The sequence below is a fragment of the Plectropomus leopardus genome, chromosome 22 (assembly GCF_008729295.1).
Source record: "Plectropomus leopardus isolate mb chromosome 22, YSFRI_Pleo_2.0, whole genome shotgun sequence".
Classification (NCBI taxonomy): Eukaryota; Metazoa; Chordata; class Actinopteri; order Perciformes; family Serranidae; genus Plectropomus; species Plectropomus leopardus.
The window spans coordinates 2,775,167-2,797,278 of NC_056484.1; the positions used below are offsets into that span (position 1 = coordinate 2,775,167).

The following is a 22,112-nucleotide window of genomic DNA, read 5'->3' on the forward strand; positions in this document are numbered from 1 at the left end:
ATGGAAACTGCATTGGCTCTCGTCTCGGTCTAAGATTGGGCCAGTGTGAAAGTTTTCAAACTGGTTTGATACTGAGCCAAACACCAGACTGGACCGGTTTACCAAATTTTACCAGGTGTCCCACATGATTCAGCTGCCTCCTCAGTGGAACATAATGTCATTATATGCCATCAGACAGCGAGTGTCTACGTATCACGAAGTATTGCGTAACACCGGCTCTATTAGGCACGTCATGTCAACAAACCACAGAGCTATCAGCTGTGCACTCAAGATCAGACTGGAGACATAAACACTTAAAAGATGGGTGAGTAACCTACTTGCTATCTTCCTACATTTGTAACGTTAATTAAAAAAACACTTGTTTTGTACTGTGACATTAATTGGAAATCACAAACAAAATAAACAACAACAATTAATGTTAGCCTTGCTTTTATTTTAGTCATTAACCTTAGCGGAAACTTTCAGTTTCCCAGCGATCTCCCTCCAGCCAGCTGACAATATGTTTAGATTTTTGTAGTGAAAAAAGTAGGTTTTGCCTAAATAATTCCCCGTCTCAACTTTGTGAATCCAGTCCCCATCAACTGCGGCACTTTCAAAGCGAGCGACAGATATAAATAGTAACACAGCGTTCAAAGAAAGTTCAGCTCACAGCAGCGCCTGCAGCCAGTAAGCACAGCTCTTTTGACAGCTTTAAATCCAAAATACTGTCATATTGGTGAAGTTTTAGTCTTTTTGATAGACTTAATCTGCTATCACATCTCCTCTCGTCACCCAAAAAGTAAACAAAACAGGCATGACAAATTTCATCTCTCTCATGTTGCCGACATCAGTAAATTAAACCTGTTGGACACTTTGCTTGTTGCTTAATGACATGATAGATAGACATGATAATATATCATCACGCTGTCATATTGCTTATCATCAATGCACTTAGGCTACTTTTAAAATTGCCTGAACGTGACATAGCCCAAGCTTTTCCCCCATATGGACCAATCAGCCAAATATTTTGTGTGCACTTATGACTGTTTGCTCAAAGACCTGTTGTTGCAGTGATTCACTGCTGTTGAAGAAACTTTTATTGACTGTTTTATACCATCAAAGTCACCCTTTAGCCTCCATCTTACACACAGTGGGACATAACAAAGTGTCACTACTTGACGGCCTAAGAGATTAAACAGGCTGGTGTGACTTTTAGATCCTTTACTTCAATATTTCCATTTTTATGCTACTTTAAACTTTACATACCAGGTACAACAGACAGGCAAACAGAGAGATAGATAGATAGATAGATAGATATGGATATCAATTAAACATATTTAAAGATTCAAACAATTACAGAGACATATAAAGTCTACCCTGTTCTAATGAAATATGTATACTGCAATACGCAAATAAATAAATAAATAAAGTATATGAAAATAATGGGCTCCATCTCAATTTATTGCACACTAGCAGTTGAGGGGATAGTGCATTAAATATAATAAATAGTGAAATGTGAACACATTATGATGCATTAGTAATTAAAATCCAATAATCATCCTGCATAATGAGTACTTTTACTCTTGTACTTAAAGTTTACTTTGAAATACCTTTGTACTTTTAATAAAGTAATTCAGGACTTCTGTTATTTCTAAACATTTCTGCTTTTACTTATCCCTTTAAAAACTTGAGCACATTGATTCAGTTTCTCTCAAAATCGTAGGAAGAAGGCAACTAGCAATTTAAGAAGAAATGGCTCAAAAGTCAACCAAAAATATAGTACAAATGTTACAAGAAAATATGCAAAAATGTAAAAAAAAACAAAAACAGAAGACCTTAAAAAAAAATCTGACTTTTTTAAATGTATTTTTTTCTGTAATATGATTTTAAATGTAAATTATTATAATTATGAATATAGTGTTATGGACATTTTCCTTCTTTTGGATAAATTTCTAATAATCCTTCCCTCTTTTTAAAAAAACATTTTACTACTAATTTCTTGCAATTTGTGGGACATTCCCTGCCAAGTTGTTTTATTTTTTATTCTTATTGTTTTGCTAACTGATGGGTCATCAGATTTAGAGGCTGTTATACTAATTTGCTTCACTTCACCACAGTGAAGATGACAGTATAAAAACAGTAATTAAATGGTTTGTTTATGAATTTTTACAGGTAGTTTTTTATTCAAAGATTAGATTTGTGTCAAGCACTCAAACCATACCTTATGAAAAATAACCATTTTGAGGATTTTTTTAATTAAAAAAAAAACTATTAAACATAAAAGAAAGGAGCAAATTAATTGTTAATAAAATGTTTTAGGAGTTGATATATTTAAAGACGAAAGTGTTGAATACAGAAACAGTTTGTAATTTGGAAATTAAAGGTTACATTAAAAAATACTGTTATTTCAGCCTGGATACATTAGAAAATAGCAATTAAATTTTAATTTTCCAAAATATTAATATGTGCCTGCCCGTTTTAAGGGATAAGGAGGACCCTGATCCAAACACTTGATTCACCGAGCCTTACAGAACTTCAAAAGATAAAAAAACAAACACCTGAAGCTTCAGACTTTCAGAGAAAAATTAGAGAAACACGAACGCACGGTTTCGACTGTCTGCCCTCCTTTCTCTGCTGTAAACACACACCATGAATATTACATTCATGAGAATAACATCCACCTCTCTCTCTGCTGCTCACACTCACTCTGAAGGTCTCTCTTTCAGAGCAACCTGCAGCCATCGACTGAATGAATCCATCAGGAGATCATTTTCCACACACACACACACACACACACACACACACACACACACACACCTGTCTGTGGTCATAAACAACCAGTTCTCTCTTTCCACAGTGTCAGCAGTTTACACCACATACGGCTCGCACACACACACACACATATAGGTTGCACACGCAAACATGCTAAGACCTCCAGCACACACACACACACACACACGCACACACACACATGCACACACTCTCTCTCTCTCTCTCCCGGTGTGTCTCTATGTCTCTCTACCTTTGTTCACCCTGCGCAGGATCTGGCAGCGACATTTAAACGACACGGCGATCATGGTGAAGCCGAGCCGAGCGTCGCCTCCCCCCCCAGCGCCATGCAGATGCAGCCGCCACAAACTACACCTCCTCTCACTCCTCCTTCCTCCTCCTCCTCTTCCTCTGCGAGCGACCACCGTGTGACGGACGACCTCCTTCAAACAGAAACCATCATGGAGACGTTTCCTGAGGCTCGGCTAACGAGAGAGAGGGAGAGGGGGAGAGAGGGAGGGAGAGAGGGAGAGAGGGAGCGCTGCAGATGTGAAGCTCCTCCATGAAATGAGGCAGCGGAGGAGGGAGGGGGAGAGGAGGAGGAGGCAGAGTCTGCGCAGATGGGAGGATGAACAGGAGGAGGAGGGGATGATGGAGAGGCAGAGGGAGGAGGCTGGTTTGTACTGTGCAGCTGGATGGATGGAGGGACGGAGGAGAGGAAGTGGAGATAAATGGAGGGATGATGCAATGAATAGAGATGAAAGAATGGATGTAAGAAACGCATGAGGAGGAGAGGAGGAGAGGAATCAGACAGGAGCGGAGGAGAGAAAAGAGGAGAGAAATCTGAAAGGATGAGAGGAGGAGATCAATCAAATTTAAGGAGAGAGCAAAAGGAAGAAATGAAAGAAAAGACAAGAAAATGTAAGAAAAAAGAAGAAGAGAGAAGGATGGAGGGGATACAGGAAAGAGGGAAAGAAAGGAGGGAAAGATAAAAGGATGGAGGGAAGAAAGACAGAAAGCCAATCTGATGGGAAAGATGTAAAAAAAGTAAAAGAAAGAATATAAAAGAAAGAAAGAAAGACGGAAAAAAGAAACAAACAAAAGGATGGTAGAAAATGTAAGAAAAAGATGGGAGGGATAAAGGGAATAAAGGATTAAAGAAAGAAAGAAAGGAGAGGGACAAATGAAAGGATAGGGGAAGTCAATGGAGAAAGGAGGGAAAAAGAAAGGAATGTAGAAGATATATACTGAAAGGATGGAGGGAAGAAGTAAATAAAGCAAGAAAGGTACAAAACAAGAGAAGAAAAGAAAAAAGGAAAGAAATAAGAAAGGAAGAAGGTGACAGAAGGGAGAACTGATGGAGGGAAAGAAGGGAGGATGATATGAAAGTAGAGAGGAAGGAAACCCATAATCCATTTATCTGGAAACCACGACAACCACTGCAGCCTCACAGCCAGAGTACACAGTGTACATGTGCTACTACAGTACTGATACTGATACTTTGAGAAGTAGTGAGTCATCCACGTAGTACTGCACTTATATTAAGTTTCAAAAACACTAAATCCTACATTTCCCATGATGCAACTCAACACTACAACTCCACTTCATGAGGAAACCTTGTTGTTATAACGCTGCCTTCACGTGATCCTCAAAATATCGTTTTTACCGTATTTATGAGTTACGAGCACATGAACGACCCTCCAAAGTCGTAACTACAAGAACAAAAAATTTCGATGATATCCGAGCTGCTGAGTTGTGACGATTGCGTGACGTTTCAGGCTGAAAGTATGAAAACAGTGTCAACAAGTGACAGTAAAAAAATATTTATTTTGTTATTTTGTTCCTAGTAGCTTTTAGTAGTTGCACATTTTAGTATGTGTATCTATTAGCTGCAGCAAGCAAGCAAACTTTAACTAAAAAGCACACTGGGCGAGTACACTAACATCAATAATAACGTTATTTTATAACACCAGCTGCTGACTAATATACAAAAAAAACATTTCTCAAATAGAAATTGTTTTGTTGGACATTGTAATAAAATTTGTGGTAATAAAATATTTTTTAAAGTAATTTAAAAGAGTAATAAAATAAAAAAAATCAGAATGTTACATTATAGTAACTTTTGGTTGCAATACAGTGAACTAATATTTCTGTTTCATTTACTTTTAAAATTTTTTATTATTTTTATTTTTGTATATGTGTATGTGTACCATTAAGAAAACATCTGATCTGTCCTCTGCGCTGTCATTGGCTGTGACTAAAGCAGGGGGCGTGTCCTAATCCAGCAGGTAGTGAAGTGGTCCCATAAGTGGGTCAGTGTCCCAGCTGCAGATTACACCGGATTATTGCGTGTGTGTGTATCTGTGCGCGTGTCAAAGGTATTATCAGTAATATTACCATAACTGCAGCAGAATGCAGGTCAACACGCAGCTCTCATATTAAACACAGCTCTGTGTGTGTGTGTGTGTGTGTGTGTGTGTGTTCACACTGACATGATAAATGTGTTATTATATAACTGAGGTTTGGTTCAGAGGTGGTCTGACCCGTGCTGCCCCCTGCTGCTCACACAGGTCACCAGCTGCACGCTGAGCCGATCACGCCCCCTGCTGGAGAAAACACTGCAGCACGGCGGGACAACAGCCTCTTTTTACTGTGTGTGTGTGTGTGTGTGTGTGTGTGTGTGCTGTAGGTGTTTATTTTTAACTGCAGTTACATCATCTCTCTGCTGAAGTACAGAAGCAGGTTTAAGGGCAGATGTGAAGGCTCAGGATTTACTTTATATGTGTGAAATATTACACTGGCTGAAATGAAGTTTTAAAACTTATCACTACTGCTGCTACTGCTGATTTTCCAAATAATAGTAATAGTGGTAGTACTGCTACTGCTTCTGCTAATACTAAAAAAATTGGATAGTACTTATAAAACAAAAAACATCTGACTAAACAACAACTACATGCACAACAAGTAGTACTACTACTGCTGTTAGTACAACCACCACTACATTACAAAGGGTTAAAACCTAAAAGAACAAATCAACCAAAAACCATGAAACCGGATACAAATACGGAAAACCAGAAAAATCGAAACCAGGCCAAATCTATGAAGACGCGGAGAATCCGAACCAGACAAAACCACGGAGAGCCACAGAAACTACAAACAAAACATAGAACCAAGGAATCAGAACCACCCAAATCTATGCAGACCTAGAGAAATCAGGACCAGACAACACCACGTGGAACCCAAAAAAGAAATCAAAACCAGCCAAAACCACATAGTACTGCATGAATGAGAACAAACCAAAACCATGTAAAATCGGGACTTCTGAACTAATCTGAACTATGCAGACCCAGAAAAACTCAGATAAAACTATGCAAAACCAGGAAATCAGAGCCGCCCCAAACCACCAGAACCACATAAATCAGAACCAGCCCAAACCATGTAAAACCAGGACTTCAAAGTCCGAAGTCTGAACTATAAGAACGAGAGAAATCAGAACCAGATCAATCAAAACCAGGTCTACGTGGACAATCAGAAACAGCCAAAAGTATCCAGAGCAAAAGAAATCACCAGGGATGCAGGTTTTTTTTTTAACCCTTTGGGCCCGCTTTAATATTACACACACTCATATAGCTCTGCACACACTTTTCAGAACCAGGCTATAAAAAATATTATACATTCATATTTCATTTACATTATATTTATTATTATTATTATTAATTATTATTATTTATTATTATTTTTTATTTATTATATTATTATTATTTACATTTTTAACCAACATTAGTCCAAATCATGAAAATAAAATATTCAGAATTTTAACTATTTAAATGCCAGGTTTTTGTCAGGATGTCACTTTGTTTTTAAATGAACTAAATAAATGAATAAATGAATACGGATTGGATCTATTGGGGGAGGAGAGTGATGGGGGGGGGGGGGGTGATCACAGCCTGCGACATGTTAATAATTTGCAGCAACACTGACTGTGACAGTGCACTTTGTGGAAATAGGATGTATTTTCTTCATATGCCAAAAATGACGTCAACAGGTGGAAAATAGAAAAAATGAAAAAATGAAATGAATAGTCAAAATAACAAATTTCAAGTCAAAAGCCCAGAATGACACCCAGAAATAATACAACGCATGTTTTTATGCTTTGATGGCTGTGCGATTAAAAAAATGTCAGTTTGAATGAGTTTCAATGGAGCATTTTTTGCACTTAACAGTATAAAATGTAACTGTTTTGTTCACACTGTGTATTTTAGACTTATTGTAGGACCTGAGCTGAAATTTAAAGATTAAACAAAAATACGCAATTTTGCCAAAATGTATATCATATGCATGAACACAGCCAAAATTATCAAAAAATAAAAAGTGAAAACTATGTAAAATGCCCCAAAAACAAATGTATCAAGTCAGATTATAACCTAATAAAAGTAAACTAACTGAATAATATCACAAAAAAGGAATAAAACAAAACTGCAGTTAAATACCTCCACATGTGCTGTTGTCACTAGCAACACTAAATACTTCCACTTATCACTTGAAGTACTTTTACTACTGAGCTGCTGCTTCCTGTTTACAGTCTCACAGAGGTCCAACGGTCGTCCCTGTGTGCACATCAGATGTAATAATACTGTATAATGAGCTGATGAAGCCCATCCTACTGCTGTCTACCCCCCCAAAACACACACACACACACACACACACACACACACAACGGCTGCAGCTGTTACCATGGAAACAAGCTGATGAATAATTGAGGGGAAGAGAGCGACCCTGCACCGTACAAAGAGTGATTTTGAGAGATGAAAGAAGTGCTCTCACACACACACACACACACACACACACACACACACAGATGCAAACACACACATACACAGATGCAAACACACACAACACACACTGAAGCAAACACACACACATTACAGGTTATCATCACAGCCTCCAGCATTTCAAAATAACCAAATCAGAGTATAACACCGACTGTGTGTGTGTGTGTGTGTGTGTGTGTGTGTGCGTGTCAACACCCACCGCCCAAAGTTAAACACGTGGGTTTGAGTCACCGTGACATCTCCTTATGTAAGAGCGCACACACACACACACACACACACACAAACACACACAGAGTGAGGGTGATAATAACACTGTTCCACCAGAGAAGAAGAAGAGGACGGATGTGTTAACCTTTAATTAGCTCTCGCAGTCACAGTCAGACTGTCGGGTTCACGTGTGTGTGAGGAGCAGATGGGTCGGACCGACGGCAACGAAACAGGAACTCTTCAGATCATCAGCTGGACTCCGACTCAGCTGCTCTTTATTTTTAACTCTTTACGCTCAGAAAGATACACAAAACGTCATTTGAACACTCTGAAACCAGAGTAATTTGGCCTGATTTCTGTCAAAAACACGTCACTTTTATTTATTTTAGAGATCCGTCAGCTGTAACATGACAGAGGGAGACAGAGAGAAAGTGCCGAGGCCGGAATCAAACCTGCGGCTACTGATGGACACAGCGTCTGTACATGGGGAACCCACTCTACCAACCGAGCTGCTGGGTGCCCCGACATCACTTTTTTGCGCTGCTCTCAGACGCCTTTTACAAGTATTTAAAGTTTTGAACTCAACTTGGTAAGAAATGTTCGACGAATTGCAAGAAATTAGTTAATTTAGAAAATTATTCTTAAAAGCCTCGGGAAAAATGTCCAGGGGAAAAATAGGGAAACTCTACTTATAATTATCTTCATCACATGTTTCAAATTATGTTACAGAATTAGTTTAATTATTATTATTTTATCCAGGTCATTTACTTGTTGTTTTTTTCCTTGTTTTTCCTTTCCATTTTTTTTATTGCTAATTTTCATATAATTTTCAAATACTTTTTACAAATTTGTTGCTATTTTTTGGTTCATATCAACTTTTATTGCTCATTGCCTTCTTCCCGTGTTTTCAAAGAAAAATAAAGCCAGTTTTCAAAGGGTTAAAAAAACAGCAATACCGCCATGTGTTTGTATGCCTGAGAGCATCAGTCAGGTTGCCTTGGAAACCATGAACACGTCACACACGTAAGCGTTTCAAGATCAGAGTCACCAATTAGGTATCTGACCAAATATCTCCACTGTCCCGAGACATGACGTCGAGTAACGTCCAAAAAAAGTGTTTTTGCAGAACATTATGTCACAGTTGACCCTTGACCTCTTGGGTATAAAGTATCGGAGCCTCGTTGTTTCGTGTTAGACATCGGTGTAAAATCTGAGCGGATGAATTACTGAGTTATGGCCAAAAACGTGTTTTATGAGGTCACTGTGACCTTTGACCTTCGTCCAGCAGATCTAACAGCTCATCCTTCAGGTCCAAGAGGACATTTGTGTCCCTCAAGATCACCAAAAAAGGACAGACAGAGGGACAACACGAAAACATGATGTCCCCAACCACGGCTATTGCTGGTTTCAGAGGCACAAAAACAGAAGCTATGCTGCTATAAATATTACTATAACTACTACTACTACTTCTTGTACTACAAATACTGCTACTAGTAGTCGTTGTACTGGACTACTAGCAGGCAAACAGGACAGAAAACAACCATTCGAGTCCATATTTCTGTCTCTGCAGCACTTTCTGAATCACAAAGTTGAATTCTTGGTTCAGGAGGAATTAGCGCAGAAAAAAAGGAAGCAGTTGTTCTTTAATTTAGGAAAACTAATTAAACATCATATCCAAATAATGAGAGCGAAAGTGCTGCGAATCCCGAGACGCCTGCAGATTAATTAAGGTGAACTTGTGCAGATTTGTGCTCCACTTCTTCCCTCCGCGGTTGTGTTCGGTGAGGAAGAAGAACACCGCCTCCAGACCAACACGAGTCTGAGGAAGAGAGCGAAACGTGGGACTGAGGCGTCTAACGCGTTCACACATGGTGACTATTAAAGGAGGAGGTAGGTGTTGACGGCAGACAAGGACGCGAGAAAATAAAGATGTTTCAACATATTTTCATTAGTTAGTTAATCTAACCGAAATCAGAGCGAAGATTACGAGACTCCCCTCCCTCAGCTGCCTCTTTAGTCTCCATCATGTTGAACACAGGACCAGTTATGATAATGAAGTCCTTATTTAAAGCATTAATTAGCAAATTTTTCTATGTCAACAAGCTTCACATAACACATGACTGCAGCGAACCGCTGCGGTCTGAACTCTGTGCAACAGTCAACATCGTTTCACCTCATTTATGTGCAAATTTATGCATCGTAATGTTTCGACATGTAATGAGATCAGCGAGCGTGCACAGAGAGGAGAGAGAGGCAGCTGTCTGCTCCCAACAGGAGGGAGAGACGCCCAACAGGTGAGACCACGGATGTTTTATAAGGAAGTCTGGATACAGCCGTGGGGGCGGGGCCTCATTCACTCCTATGAGAGCTGCTCAGTGGCGCATGAAGCAGAGAAAACCCTTTTACCGGGTTTAGAAAATGTAAAATACCCGGATCTACTGGCCCGTAGAGCACGCGTGGAAGTGATTAACGACAGCCGAACGCGGCCGAGTGTACCCGAGCATTGACTCCGACTCACTGGCTCGCTCACACAGATGACCCGAGCGCTCGAAGCGAACAGCGCCTGTTTTTTCAGCAAGTTTTTAACGTTATTTTCCCATCATTATTCTCCCTTCCTTATTAGTATTTCCCACATTTTGGAAAGAAATCGAATCATTTTGCTCAGGTTTCAATGGCTGTAAAAGGCGTCTGAAAACAGCACGAGAAAGCTGATGTCAAACCAGGTTTCAAAGGGTTAAACGTTGAGCTGAGTGACAGATAAATAATTGGCAAACAATTTTAACAATCAGTTAAATGTTTAATTGTATTAATTTAAACACGAGGGTTTGCTGCTTGGGTTGCTCAGACAAAATGAGCAATTTGAGCATGAGTGTAATTGTTGTGTAAGACGAATTTTAATTTAAGATGCCTGATGCAACCGAAAAATGACAACCAAGCAGGTTAAATAGGCCAAACTGGGCTAAATCTATGCCAGGCTAAAAAGAGAAACAGGACTAAAATCACACAGACGAAGGTCTGAGGAGAGAGAGTGTGTGTGTGTGTGTGTATCTCCGGGTTATCCAGTCAACCGACCTTAAATTGCCTTCATATAGAATCACACGCTGTGCTTAACACACACACACACACACACACACACACACACACACACGACCTCACTGCTAGCTGGTAGCTGCGAGAAATGTCTCTTGGCAGCTCTGCCACACAGACAAACAAAGGGATATAAAAGTAATTTTTCACATGGGAATGATAAAGTTCAGTGTCAGTTATTAGCACCTAAACACCTACACACACACACACACGCCGTTTTAAATAAATAATGTCAAACACGCGTCGAAAAGATTCACAAAGGTGTTGGATTCACAATATTTGAGACCTTTGCAGCAGCAAAATGTCTGCACCAATATGGAGCGCTCTGCCGTTCAATTCATTCAGAAACATCCGAGACACCAAAGTGAATCCTTTATCATCTGCTCGCAGCTCGCGGCGCTCACAAACACTTTAATCAGTGTAAACAGTTTAGCGAAAGGCAAGTTCAAGTCCTGTTGAAGACTTCTCTCTCTGGAGGGAGACAGATGGAGACGTGTCGGAGCTGTGAACCAGAGTTCACCCGAATAAAAAAACAAAACTGAAATATATTTCTGTATCTCATATTAGCTCAGGAGACATCTGAGAGTGAGATTCAGACAGAGCGGAAAACAAGCAGCGGAGGAATTTATACATTTAGATGTGAGGAATGTGTCGAAGTTACACAAATAGATGGAAAAATACAAATTGATAGGTTAAGTTAGTTGCGTGCTTAGTTAGTTGCAGGGGTAGTTGCTGCATTAGTAGCAAGTTGCAGACTTAGTTTGTTGCATGCTTTTTAGTTGAACACTTAGTTGCAGGCTTAGTTGCTGGGTAAGTAGGTTGCAGCATCAGTTAGTAGAAAGCTTGATAAGTTCAAGACTTAATTGCAGACTTAGTTGCAGGGTTTGTTGCATGCTTAGGAAGTTGGACACTTAGTTGCAGGTTTAGTTGCTGTGTCAGTTGCAGCATTAGTTAGTAACAGGCTTCACAAATTGCAGACTTAGTTGCAGGGTTAGTTGCAGACTTGGTTTGTTGTGGACTTGGTTGTGGGGTTAGCTGCAGCCTTAGTTAGTTGCAAACGTAGTTAGTAGCAAGCTTAATAAGTTGAAGACTTAGTCACAGTGTTAGTTGATGACTTAGTTGCAGTGATAGTTGCGGACTTTTTTTGTTGTAGGTTTAGTTAGTTGCAGTGATAGTTGCAGTGATAGTTGCAGTGATAGTTGCAGTGTTAGTTGCAGTGTTAGTTGCAGTGATAGTTGCAGTGTTAGTTGCAGTGTTAGTTGCAGTGTTAGTTGCAGTGTTAGTTGCAAAGGACATGTTTTTGAAACATACCGTAGTAAAAGTAGGCAAGTTTTTCCTTTAAGTTTAATGATTAATGACTCTTTTTCATTTTTATTCCTATTTACAGTTAATTACATAATGCAGAGTATGTGTAAAGTAACGACTGTTTTTAATCTAATCTCATGAACATTAGACTGTTAAACGTAATATAAAACAACTGATACGGATATGATGACTCTCTCCTGAGGGGAGCAGAGGAATCATGTTTGACTTTAAAAGACAAATCACCACGATCAGCACAAACAACTCAAAGGTACAAGACACGACAAGTTGAGGAGAGACCACAGCTCCCACTTAGCACCAAACGTCTAATCTGCGAGCTCTGACTTCTGCTGTGACTAATAACAGGCTGAAGTTAACGGCTGAGCTCTGCAGGGCTCGCTGGATAACTTCAGTTCATTTAGGTCATCCGTTTGGCAGCCATGTTGCAGGGTTTCGTGTCTGATTGCATCAACAAAGCAAACGCTGGATGGAAGATTTTTCCACAGCAGGGGCAACCGATGCTCATGGGTATTGTAGTATTTCGTGCTCGTTCACAAACTACAAATGACTCTATGGTTCAATGAACCTGGAGCGCCCTTCTTGCCTCGGAACTGAAAGTCGACAATGTAATCACAACACTGCTGGTTTTTCTCTGTTTTCAAAATATTATGTATATAACCGAAACTAGGGATGCAGGATATTGGGGTTTTTTTTGTAAATATTCGATATGCCCGTATATGACAACTCATATGACCCATAACAAATGAGGCACGTGATTCGATAACAGTATCGATACCTACGATACGAGATATCGAAGCACTGGTTAGATGAAGAGAAGTTCACCAAAGTTCATTTACACATACAACCTTATTTTTAACAAACCGCAAATTAATGAACTCAGAAAGTGTGAGGAAGAAATTTAGGATATATTTAGAATATCTAGCATTTTTTTAGGATACTGAAGCAAACCCAAAAGCAATTAAGATGGAAATAATTAGGAATGATTTACCAACCACAAATATTCGCCCCAATGGTACTAAAGGGTAAATGAAGCTCAAATAAATTTGTTTGTAAATGGAATGATGACCTGTGATGACCCTTCATGCAAAACTGAGGAAAAACTGGCTTAAACAGCCAATCTGCCAATCAAGACAGTACTCTGCAATTACGTTTCTGTAATTACAGATTTGAAACATCACTCAGGCCTGAGAACATTATTTACTGAAGTATCATGATGGCTTTTCCATTATTCAGAGGTCTGTTCACACTGAGGCCAATAGGCTAAAGAAAAAAAAGAAAATTACATTCATTTTGTGTAAATATTAAACAATGATAGCCTAAATAAGCCTAAATAAATTACTTATTATTTGAAATTTCAGCCCCCACAGTGTCTGCTTGGGCAAATGTGGTCTATGACTCATGTTGTAAAGAATATTAAACCTAAGATCGAGTTTTTGTTGCTGTTATGAGTCCTGCTGTCTGATGGCTCTTGAAAATGGAGTGCACACAACAATCCCACTTTACTGCCTACGTTCAGTACTTCTGCACACATTTTGTTTGATACAAAAAAAAGGTTTTGGGGTCTGAGACATAGTCCACAAACCAGGACCTGGACCAACACTAGAACAAAAAAGGAAACTGTGACAGAACTATAGCAATTAATTAATCCTACGAAACCTGACCAAACTGACCTGATTTCTTTCAAAAACATCGGAAGAAGGTAGTGAGTAAAAATATGGCCAAAAAATAGCAAGAGAATAGTAAAAAGTTAGAGGAAAATTACCAGAAATTTAGGCATACAAAAGTAAAGTAAAAAGCAAAAATAAATGAGAAAATCACCCATAAAAAAGTGCAGAATGTTTGGACATATTTCTGCAGTTTTTGATAATTTTGTAATAATTAGAACTAATTTTAAGTTATTTTCAAGTCATTTCCACGTCAACTTTGACTAATTTCTTGCACTTTGTGGGACATTTCTTGCCAAGTTGGTCATTGCATTTTCCCCATGTTTATTTAAAGAAATCATACCAATTTGCTCATGGTTCAAAGGGTTGAATAGCTGGTGAAACGTGTCTAAGTGCTGCACAAGAAGTGATGCCGATCTAGGTTTCAAAGGGTTAAACATATTTCTGAGCCAGAATCTAAAGAAACAGACCACCAACGATACAGCGAGTTACACCTGGAAATACAGAGTGTGTGTGTGTGTGTCTCAGACAAAATAACGGGCGTGCTCAAATCAAACGTCTTTAGAGAACAATGGGTGCCACCCAGAAAACAAAATTAGCAAATGTAGGTGTCTGCACTCACAAATCAGCATCTAACACTTTTAATGATGCTCAGCAGCAGCAGAACGAAACGGACACGTCTCAGCACTAAGCTTTCCTCAGCGATACATCAGTCTCTGTCAGAAACAAATGAGTTTTAGATGCTGAGAGTGAGGACATAAAGCACTGTCCTCACTTTGGGACAGACCTTCAGAGGCCTGTTTGAGGGTCCAGACTTGGTTTTAAGCCTCAGATTAGAATCTTTTTAAGTATATGATAAGGCATTTAGTTGAGGTAGTTAAAGTGATAATTTAGATTTTTTTAAGTGAAATTGTGTGAGGTACTTATCCATAGTCAGCGTATTAAATACAGTAAATGTCAGTCGGTACACCCCCAGTTTGGAAAACACAGCAGGAGTACTGCAGTGGACGGGGACAGTAGCATCTGTAGCAGCAGATATAGGCTTTCAAGTAAATTATCAGAATTTGCCAACAAGCTGATTTCTGCCGCTATCACTTTTGTTTTAAAATTGACAAAGTGAACAAGTATCAACCCTAAATTTAAGTATTTTTTTTTATTTTGAACAATGAATGAATATTACATACTTTGAAAAACATTATAATCACAGGCTTTCATAAGTTTATCTTTATAAACTGCATTTTCTAATTGCATTTTTATAATTCTTTCATTTCAAAAGAGTTTTGAAGTCCATATTGACTAGGTGAAGAATTCGTACAAGATCCTGGTGATTAGGAATCAATAACAGCAAAAAAAAGCATGAGACAAGCATAAAGTTGGCTTGTTTCTAAAAAGGAGACTCACTTGTATTTCATGTCTCCATGTGCTGGTGTGCCATCACAACAAGAGCGTGCATGATATTATCCCTTTCCCACCAAAATTAGCACGTGCACGTGGGTTTTTCAAACATGGGTAAATCTGCTAAATATGGGCGATTGGCTATATTCCCATAGCTAGTGAACACACCGCCGCAGCACACAAGTCTGCCTTTCTGTCGGCTTTTGTGTGTGTGTGGCTGGAGGCTGGAGAACAGGTTAACAGTAGACAGAAGCAGGAACCGAGGTCTTTAAAAAACTTTTCAGTGGTTTCCTCTCTTTATATATCTCTCACTTGTTCAGTCTCTCTTCCAAACTTGGTGTAGACTAATTTGGACTGGTGTCTTAGCGCTGCTTAGGAGGACATCGGCGGTAATATGTGACAGCATGTCATGACCAGTCATTTTTTGGCCATATTTTTGCTCACCAGTTAAGGAGCTGAAATTAGTGCAGAGCAGGAGGCGATAAAAACCCTGTTGAATCTGTCTACTGCAGAGTCATTTGACCCGGGTGTGAATGCCGATTGTACGCATTCTCACTGCAATAAAAAGCCGGATGTTAGCAGGTGTCAGCGTTTTTTTCGTGCAGTGGGAGTGAGGCTTATGCTGACAGAAGAGACTTGATGATCTCTAAAATTAGGTGGGAAAAAGGTGGATATATTGATATAAGTTGGCAGTCAAATGAGCTGTTATATATCAACGCATCAGATATCAGCCAAAAATCCAATATTGTGCATCCCTAGTTATTGCTGAGCAGTATATTGTTTAGCTTCTAATTAATTAAATTAAATTTAATGTCCATTTAAAGCACAAAGCATATTAATGAACATCAGTATAAAATAAAAATGTAAATATGCCACAGATAGAAGGACTGCTAGTTTACATCCTTAGTCCCTTGGCAGATAAAAGACAACAGAAATATCGAGAAAGACAGAAAAAGGGGGGAAAAAATCAAGAAAAACAAAATACAACAACTACTACGGAGGACAAAAGTGCAGTAACAGTAGCGGTGATAGTCCTGCCTGCTTCTTCAAACTGAGGTGTGAAGTCTCTAAGTATCCCACACAACCCCACTTCAAAAAATCCAAACTATCCCTTTAAGGTAAAAATGAGAGGCTCAGGAATGCATTCTGTCAATGAGGGTCCTCACAAGTACAAGGTGGTGTGTGTGAGTGTGTGTGTGTGAGCGAGTTTGTGCCCCCACATTGTCAACATTCCTTTCTACAGTCAACACTTCCTCCCTTGTTATTACCCACAAACCACCTGGCCGCCCCGTCACCTGGATACCTGAGTATGTGCTGTAACCGAGCGGCGCTTCCCTAACGACCTTCATCTATAATACAAGACCTTACACACACACACACACACACACACACACACTGATGGCTACTTCATAATCTGTTGATAAGCTTATCGGTCGCTCTCTTGCAGCAGCACAATAAAACAAAGCACCTCTCCCTTTCTGTGTCTCTACCTCCATGTCTCTGTCTCTGTCCACCTCTCTCTCCGTCCATCTCTGTCTCTGTCCATCTCTGTCTCTGTCTCTGTCTCTCCAGTGTTACTCTATAGGACTCACTCACTCAGTAGGTGTGTGTTGTACTTGCTGGTGTAGTAGTAAACGTCTTCGTAGCCTTCCTGGTAATCGTCATCCGCCCGGTACCTCCTCCCTCGCCTCCTCCTGCCCAGCAGGCGCAGCAGGGCAAAGAACCGCTCCATCACCACCACCACCACCACCACCAGTACCACCAGCAGGGTCCAAACTGGGCCAACACTGGGCCAGGCTAGGCTACGAGCTCACAGCACTGGAGCTAACGGAAAGCGTTATTCCACAGAGAGAGAGAGAGAGAGATCAGGTTTCCTCCTCGCTTCTGCACACACACCTCTGTATGTCACACACACACATGCGTGCACACACACATTAGCTGTTAACACTCACACACACACACTCACACACACTCTCACACTCACATGCTCTTTGTATTCTCTGCTCTATCTGCAGCCTCCCTCTCTCCTCCTCTGTTCCCGTCTTCTTTCGGCTGTTGGTGCATCTAGCCCGGCTCGCCCAATCACAGGGCTCGCAGCTCACACACACACACACACACGCGCGCGCGCACACACACACACACACCACTCCTCCATCTCAGCACTCCATTGTGTATGAATGTGTGTGTGCACACACTGTAAATGTGCACTTGGAGAGTCAGCAGGGAGAAGAGGCGAGCTTCCTCCCTTCATTAGCTCCTTGCATCCTTTGTTGCATCCTTTCTTCCTTTGTTATTTGTCCTCCCTTCCTTTGTCCCAATGCTTCCTTCCATCCTGCCTTCCTTCTATCCTTGCTTCCTCTCTCTATCCATATTTTTTCATGTGTCCTTTCCTACCTTCATCCTCTTCTCCTCTTTTCGTTCACACACACTTCGTTCCAGTGAGGGGGAGGGGAGAGCTCTTCAGGCATCTGTGTGTGTGTGTGTGTGTGTGTGTGTGTGTGTGTGTGTGTGTGTGTGTGTGTGTGTGTGTGTGAATTCCACAGAGGGGTCTGTAACTGAACACTGTAGGAGGGAGGAGACAAATCTAGGAGAGGAGGCAAGGAGAAAAAGAGGACAGGAGACATAGGAAAGAAGCAAACCTAGGAGGAAAAGAGGATGAAAGGAAAGGAAACTAGGAGATGAAAGAAGACAAGGAGAGAAAACAAGGAGATCAGATTGAGACAAAACTAGGAGAGGAAACAAGTAAGAAGCATAGGAAAGGAGATAAGGATGAAATGAAAGGGAATGTGGAGAAGTGGAAAATTAAAGGAAATGAAACAAAGAGACAAAGGAGAGAAAAAAAGGATCAAATATGAGAAAAGGAGAGAAAGGATACGTTCTATTTAACTATTTCAGCTCCTTCATCGTGTGACCTGGTCATCATCATCATCATCATAACTGAGGATGAGGCACAAGAAATCACAGGTGCAATGGCGGTTCAATAATCAATAATCGACTGATCAGCAGAATTAATAATCAATAAATATCTATATAGAAATTGCACATGAACAATAAAACAATGAGTGACTATGTAAAAAAATGATAAAAAATTACAAATTCACTTTGTAATTGAACTAAGGATGCATTGATTTTGAATTCTGGGCCAAAAACAATATTTAAAATGTTTTATATATTGCAACTTCTGAACATTTAGATTATTAACAATTTGGTTTTGAGTGTTTTCTTCTTTATTATTTCTTTTTTTCTCTTTTTTGTTTTTGCTAATTTGTTTTGTCTATTTGTATGTTATTTTTGTTTTGATTTACTAGGTTTTAATGGCTTTTTGTTTTGAAGGGGAGGACAAATATATATATATATATACATACAGTATATAATTATCAAAGTTACATACATTAAATTGTTACTAACATAATTTTAAGCACCCTTTTCAAGTTTTGTTATCCTTGTTTTTATTTACCTTCTTTCTTTACTTTTTACTATTTTTTTCTAATTTTCTGTTAATTTTCTTGAACTTAGTCCTTTTTTTTTGTTGCTAATTTTAACTTCTTTCAATGCGTGCCTCATGCCTCTTTTTTTTTTCCAATTTTCAAGCAGTGACCTCCATACAATCAGAAGTCGTTTATTGCAAAACTTCAGTCTTTTATCATTTTATTTCAGGCAAATATTGAAAGAAACTAACCCTGTTTGTCTGTTGGAGTTTGTTTTTCAGTCTGTAATTGTTACCGGAGCAGCAGAGATCAGAGGAGTTTGTTCAAGCATCCTAAAGAAGAGACGAGGTTTGATGAACTCTGTGAGCTGGTTTATGCTGACGCAGACCAGGACTCTGTGGTATGTAAACACCTGACCCAGGTTTATGGTCTTCAGCTCACATCACAGTCGTTGTTCGGGCTGGTGTCACTGACAGTCAGAAGAAGTGTTGATTAAATATGTATCTGGGACACGGAAATAACAGCTGTGGCCTACTGACTCTGGCAAACTTAATTTCTCCTGAGATAATTAACCGACATACCAGAAGGTCCTGGATCAAACTATTAAGTTTACACGCTTTAATTATTCATAATAATATTAATGAAAGTTTAAGGGGGGATGTGACACTCGAAACTGAAACGATTCTCCTGGAGAGAAGACGTCTCACTCTGATGAAGTTGTAAGAACTAAAAAAACAAAATTATCATTAGCTGATATTGATTCTTTAATATGCTCACAGCCTGATGTCTCTTCTATATATTGTTTAAATGTTTATAGATAATTTGGTCATGTGTGATCGTTATTCTGTGTGGATGACAATAAGCTTTTCCTTTTCCTATAATTTAATTTACCTTTATATTTCATTTCACAAAAAGCATCTTTCTTTCCTCTAAACTAACTTGATTTAATTTAATTTAATTTAATTTAACAGTTTTTTATTCAATTTAATCTGTGTAAGATTTCATTTCATTTCATTTAAGCTGCTTTATTTTAATTTCAGGTATATATTCCTTTTTTTCTTCCTTTCCTTCTCTTTTTTTTATTTAACATTTTGTGGCAAAAAACTACATTTTAATTAAACTAAATTATGAAAAGGACAAAATTCTAACATAGTCAATAAAAGTATGGAAGCACAAAAATCCCTTCCAACCCTGATACAATTAATAAAAACATTACTAAAATGCTCCCAAGGTTTTAGATTTAAGTGCCAACAATGGACCGCAACCAGCTGGCAACATTTGGAGTATGTAATTTCAGATCTTTGTACAAAATCTTTAATAGACTGAGTGTAAAGGTGGGGGTGTGGGTGGATAGAGTTTCTAATAGATATACAAATATCCAAAATCAACAAACAAAAAGTCTCTCTTTATAAATATTATCCACAATAACACAGCGCACATAGTAATTAGTGACGCAGCGGGGTCTCTCTGACCGTAGTTAACTGCTGACCTGACCAACAAGTCGACCCCTCGTGGGTTACTGATAGACTGGCACAGTAATTTGGCTCCATCTGGGCCCCATGTGGGCCGTTAATGAGGCCTCAGAGAGCTACAAGTCCGCCCCATGTGGTTCAATAATCTCCAGGCCCCCAAAGACCCTCTTTTGATTATTGCACCACCCAAACTCTAATAATCATGTTGACTTGGGAGTTCACGATTGGAAGAAAGTGGAACACAAGTGAAGACAAGAGTCAGTAATCGCCTCCATCATCTGATGGATGGAGGTCGCTTCCTTTTTGTGAGTTTGTAAATCGCAGATAAAGTCGGGTTGAGTTTCAGCCAGGTGTGCAAGATCAGTCGTTTTGATTTTATGCAAACTGGCTGAACCAGCATTTGTCATTATGACACAGCCGGAGTCGTGGTTGGCACTGTTGCCTCACAGCAAGAGGGTCCCTGGTTCGAAACCCGGTTGGAGCGGGGTTCGGTTCGTGGGCGGGGGCCCTTCTGTGCAGAGTTTGCATGTTCTCCCCGTGTCTGCGTGGGTTCTCTCCGGGGTCTCGGCTTCCCCCACAGTCCAAAGACATGCAGGTCAGGTTGATCGGTGACTCTAAATTGCCCTTAGGTGTGACTGTGAGCGTCAAACACAAACACAATTATGACTAAATATGACTATTTAGTCACATTTTGTCAGCTGTTTACGCTCCAGGATACCGTTGCGGTGATGTCAACAAATGCACATGTGGTAGGATCAAGCAGCACAGTACTTATGTTCACACAACAGCGCAGACTGTCTCAGTGGTCGGGATTAGGCACCAAAGTCACAGACAGTTAGGATTTGGTACATGGTAAGGTGCAGAAAAAAACACACTCACATCCAGACAGGAAGCAAATTCCCGCAAAGTCAGTTGTTTTTGGTATCCATCCACCACACTTGCGCTCTTTATATTATGTGGTTACCAGCATCGTGAGTACCTGACGCCTCAGGTACACGGCAGGTTTCAACCAGCCACGTTGCATGTAGACGCATCTGCTGCCATCCAGCTGTCCGCCAGCATATGATAACAACGCCACCAGTTCCATCCCACCACATTTTCAAGTGACGCTGTCCGTGCACGTCGAATGTGACAGCACCTGATGCCTTCCGGCCATCCGCCAGCTTATAATAACAATCTACTGGTTCTGTCCAACCACGTTATTATCTGACGCCATCAGTGCACGTCACGTGTGTATGCAGAAGGTGGCTTTTGGCGTCAGAATTGTACGCCTAAAGCACTGACAAAGCGGCACTATTTCATGAGTCCCAGGGTTGGAAATTAGCACCAGCAACCAGCCAAATGCTGGTAAAATATACAAGTGGCTACTAGATTTGCTCCACTCACCAGCCAAAAAACAATAGTAATCTATTGAGCAGCCAAAGCGTCAGGTGGACAAAAAAGTTCATTTCTAACATTGACGAGTTCGGGATAAGAACGGGCTGGAAACCTGTGGAGATAAGTTAACCCTTTCATTGTCATAACACAACATTTACAACTGAAACATAACGCTTCAGCAGGTCTGCTACATATGAAACGTACAAATGTCACGAATCTGTGGTCTGCAGAAATGTACAATGCCAGAAATTGGTCTTATTTTCTGATTTTTATTTTCGCAGTGGTAGAGTGGGCACCCCATGTCCAGAGGCCGTGTCCTCGCAGCAGCGGCCGCAGGTTCGATTCCAGCCTCGGCCCTTTGCTGCATGTCTCCCCGTCTCTCTATTCCCCTTTCACACTGACGCTGTCCTATCGAATAAAGGCATTAAAAAGACCAAAAAAATAATCTTGTTCATGTCGCTCTGGAGGGGATGAACCAATAACATATTTCAATGTTTAATTCAGAGGCTTCGTCAGTTGTTTACTGTGTAGGATAATCTATTCTTTGCCACATTGTATGTTTCTCTTTTCTTTTTCTGA

General features: G+C 39.9%; 1 protein-coding gene across 4 annotated transcripts in view; it reads right to left on the bottom strand.

Moving 5' to 3' along the window:
- grip1 (glutamate receptor interacting protein 1) overlaps window positions 1-22,112 on the bottom strand; it is a 77,037-nt gene that overhangs the window by 36,376 nt on the left and 18,549 nt on the right. For 2 of the 4 annotated variants that reach the window (XM_042511581.1, XM_042511579.1), the window contains exon 1: window positions 16,853-17,109. The exons of 1 other annotated variant lie outside the window; for it this stretch is intronic. In XM_042511581.1, the coding sequence (XP_042367515.1) occupies window positions 16,853-16,988 (136 nt within the window). In that variant the 5' untranslated portion in view covers window positions 16,989-17,109. Of the gene's footprint in view, window positions 1-3,001; window positions 3,074-16,852; window positions 17,110-22,112 lie in introns of those variants that run through there. One more of the 4 variants, XM_042511582.1, reaches the window with a different exon arrangement.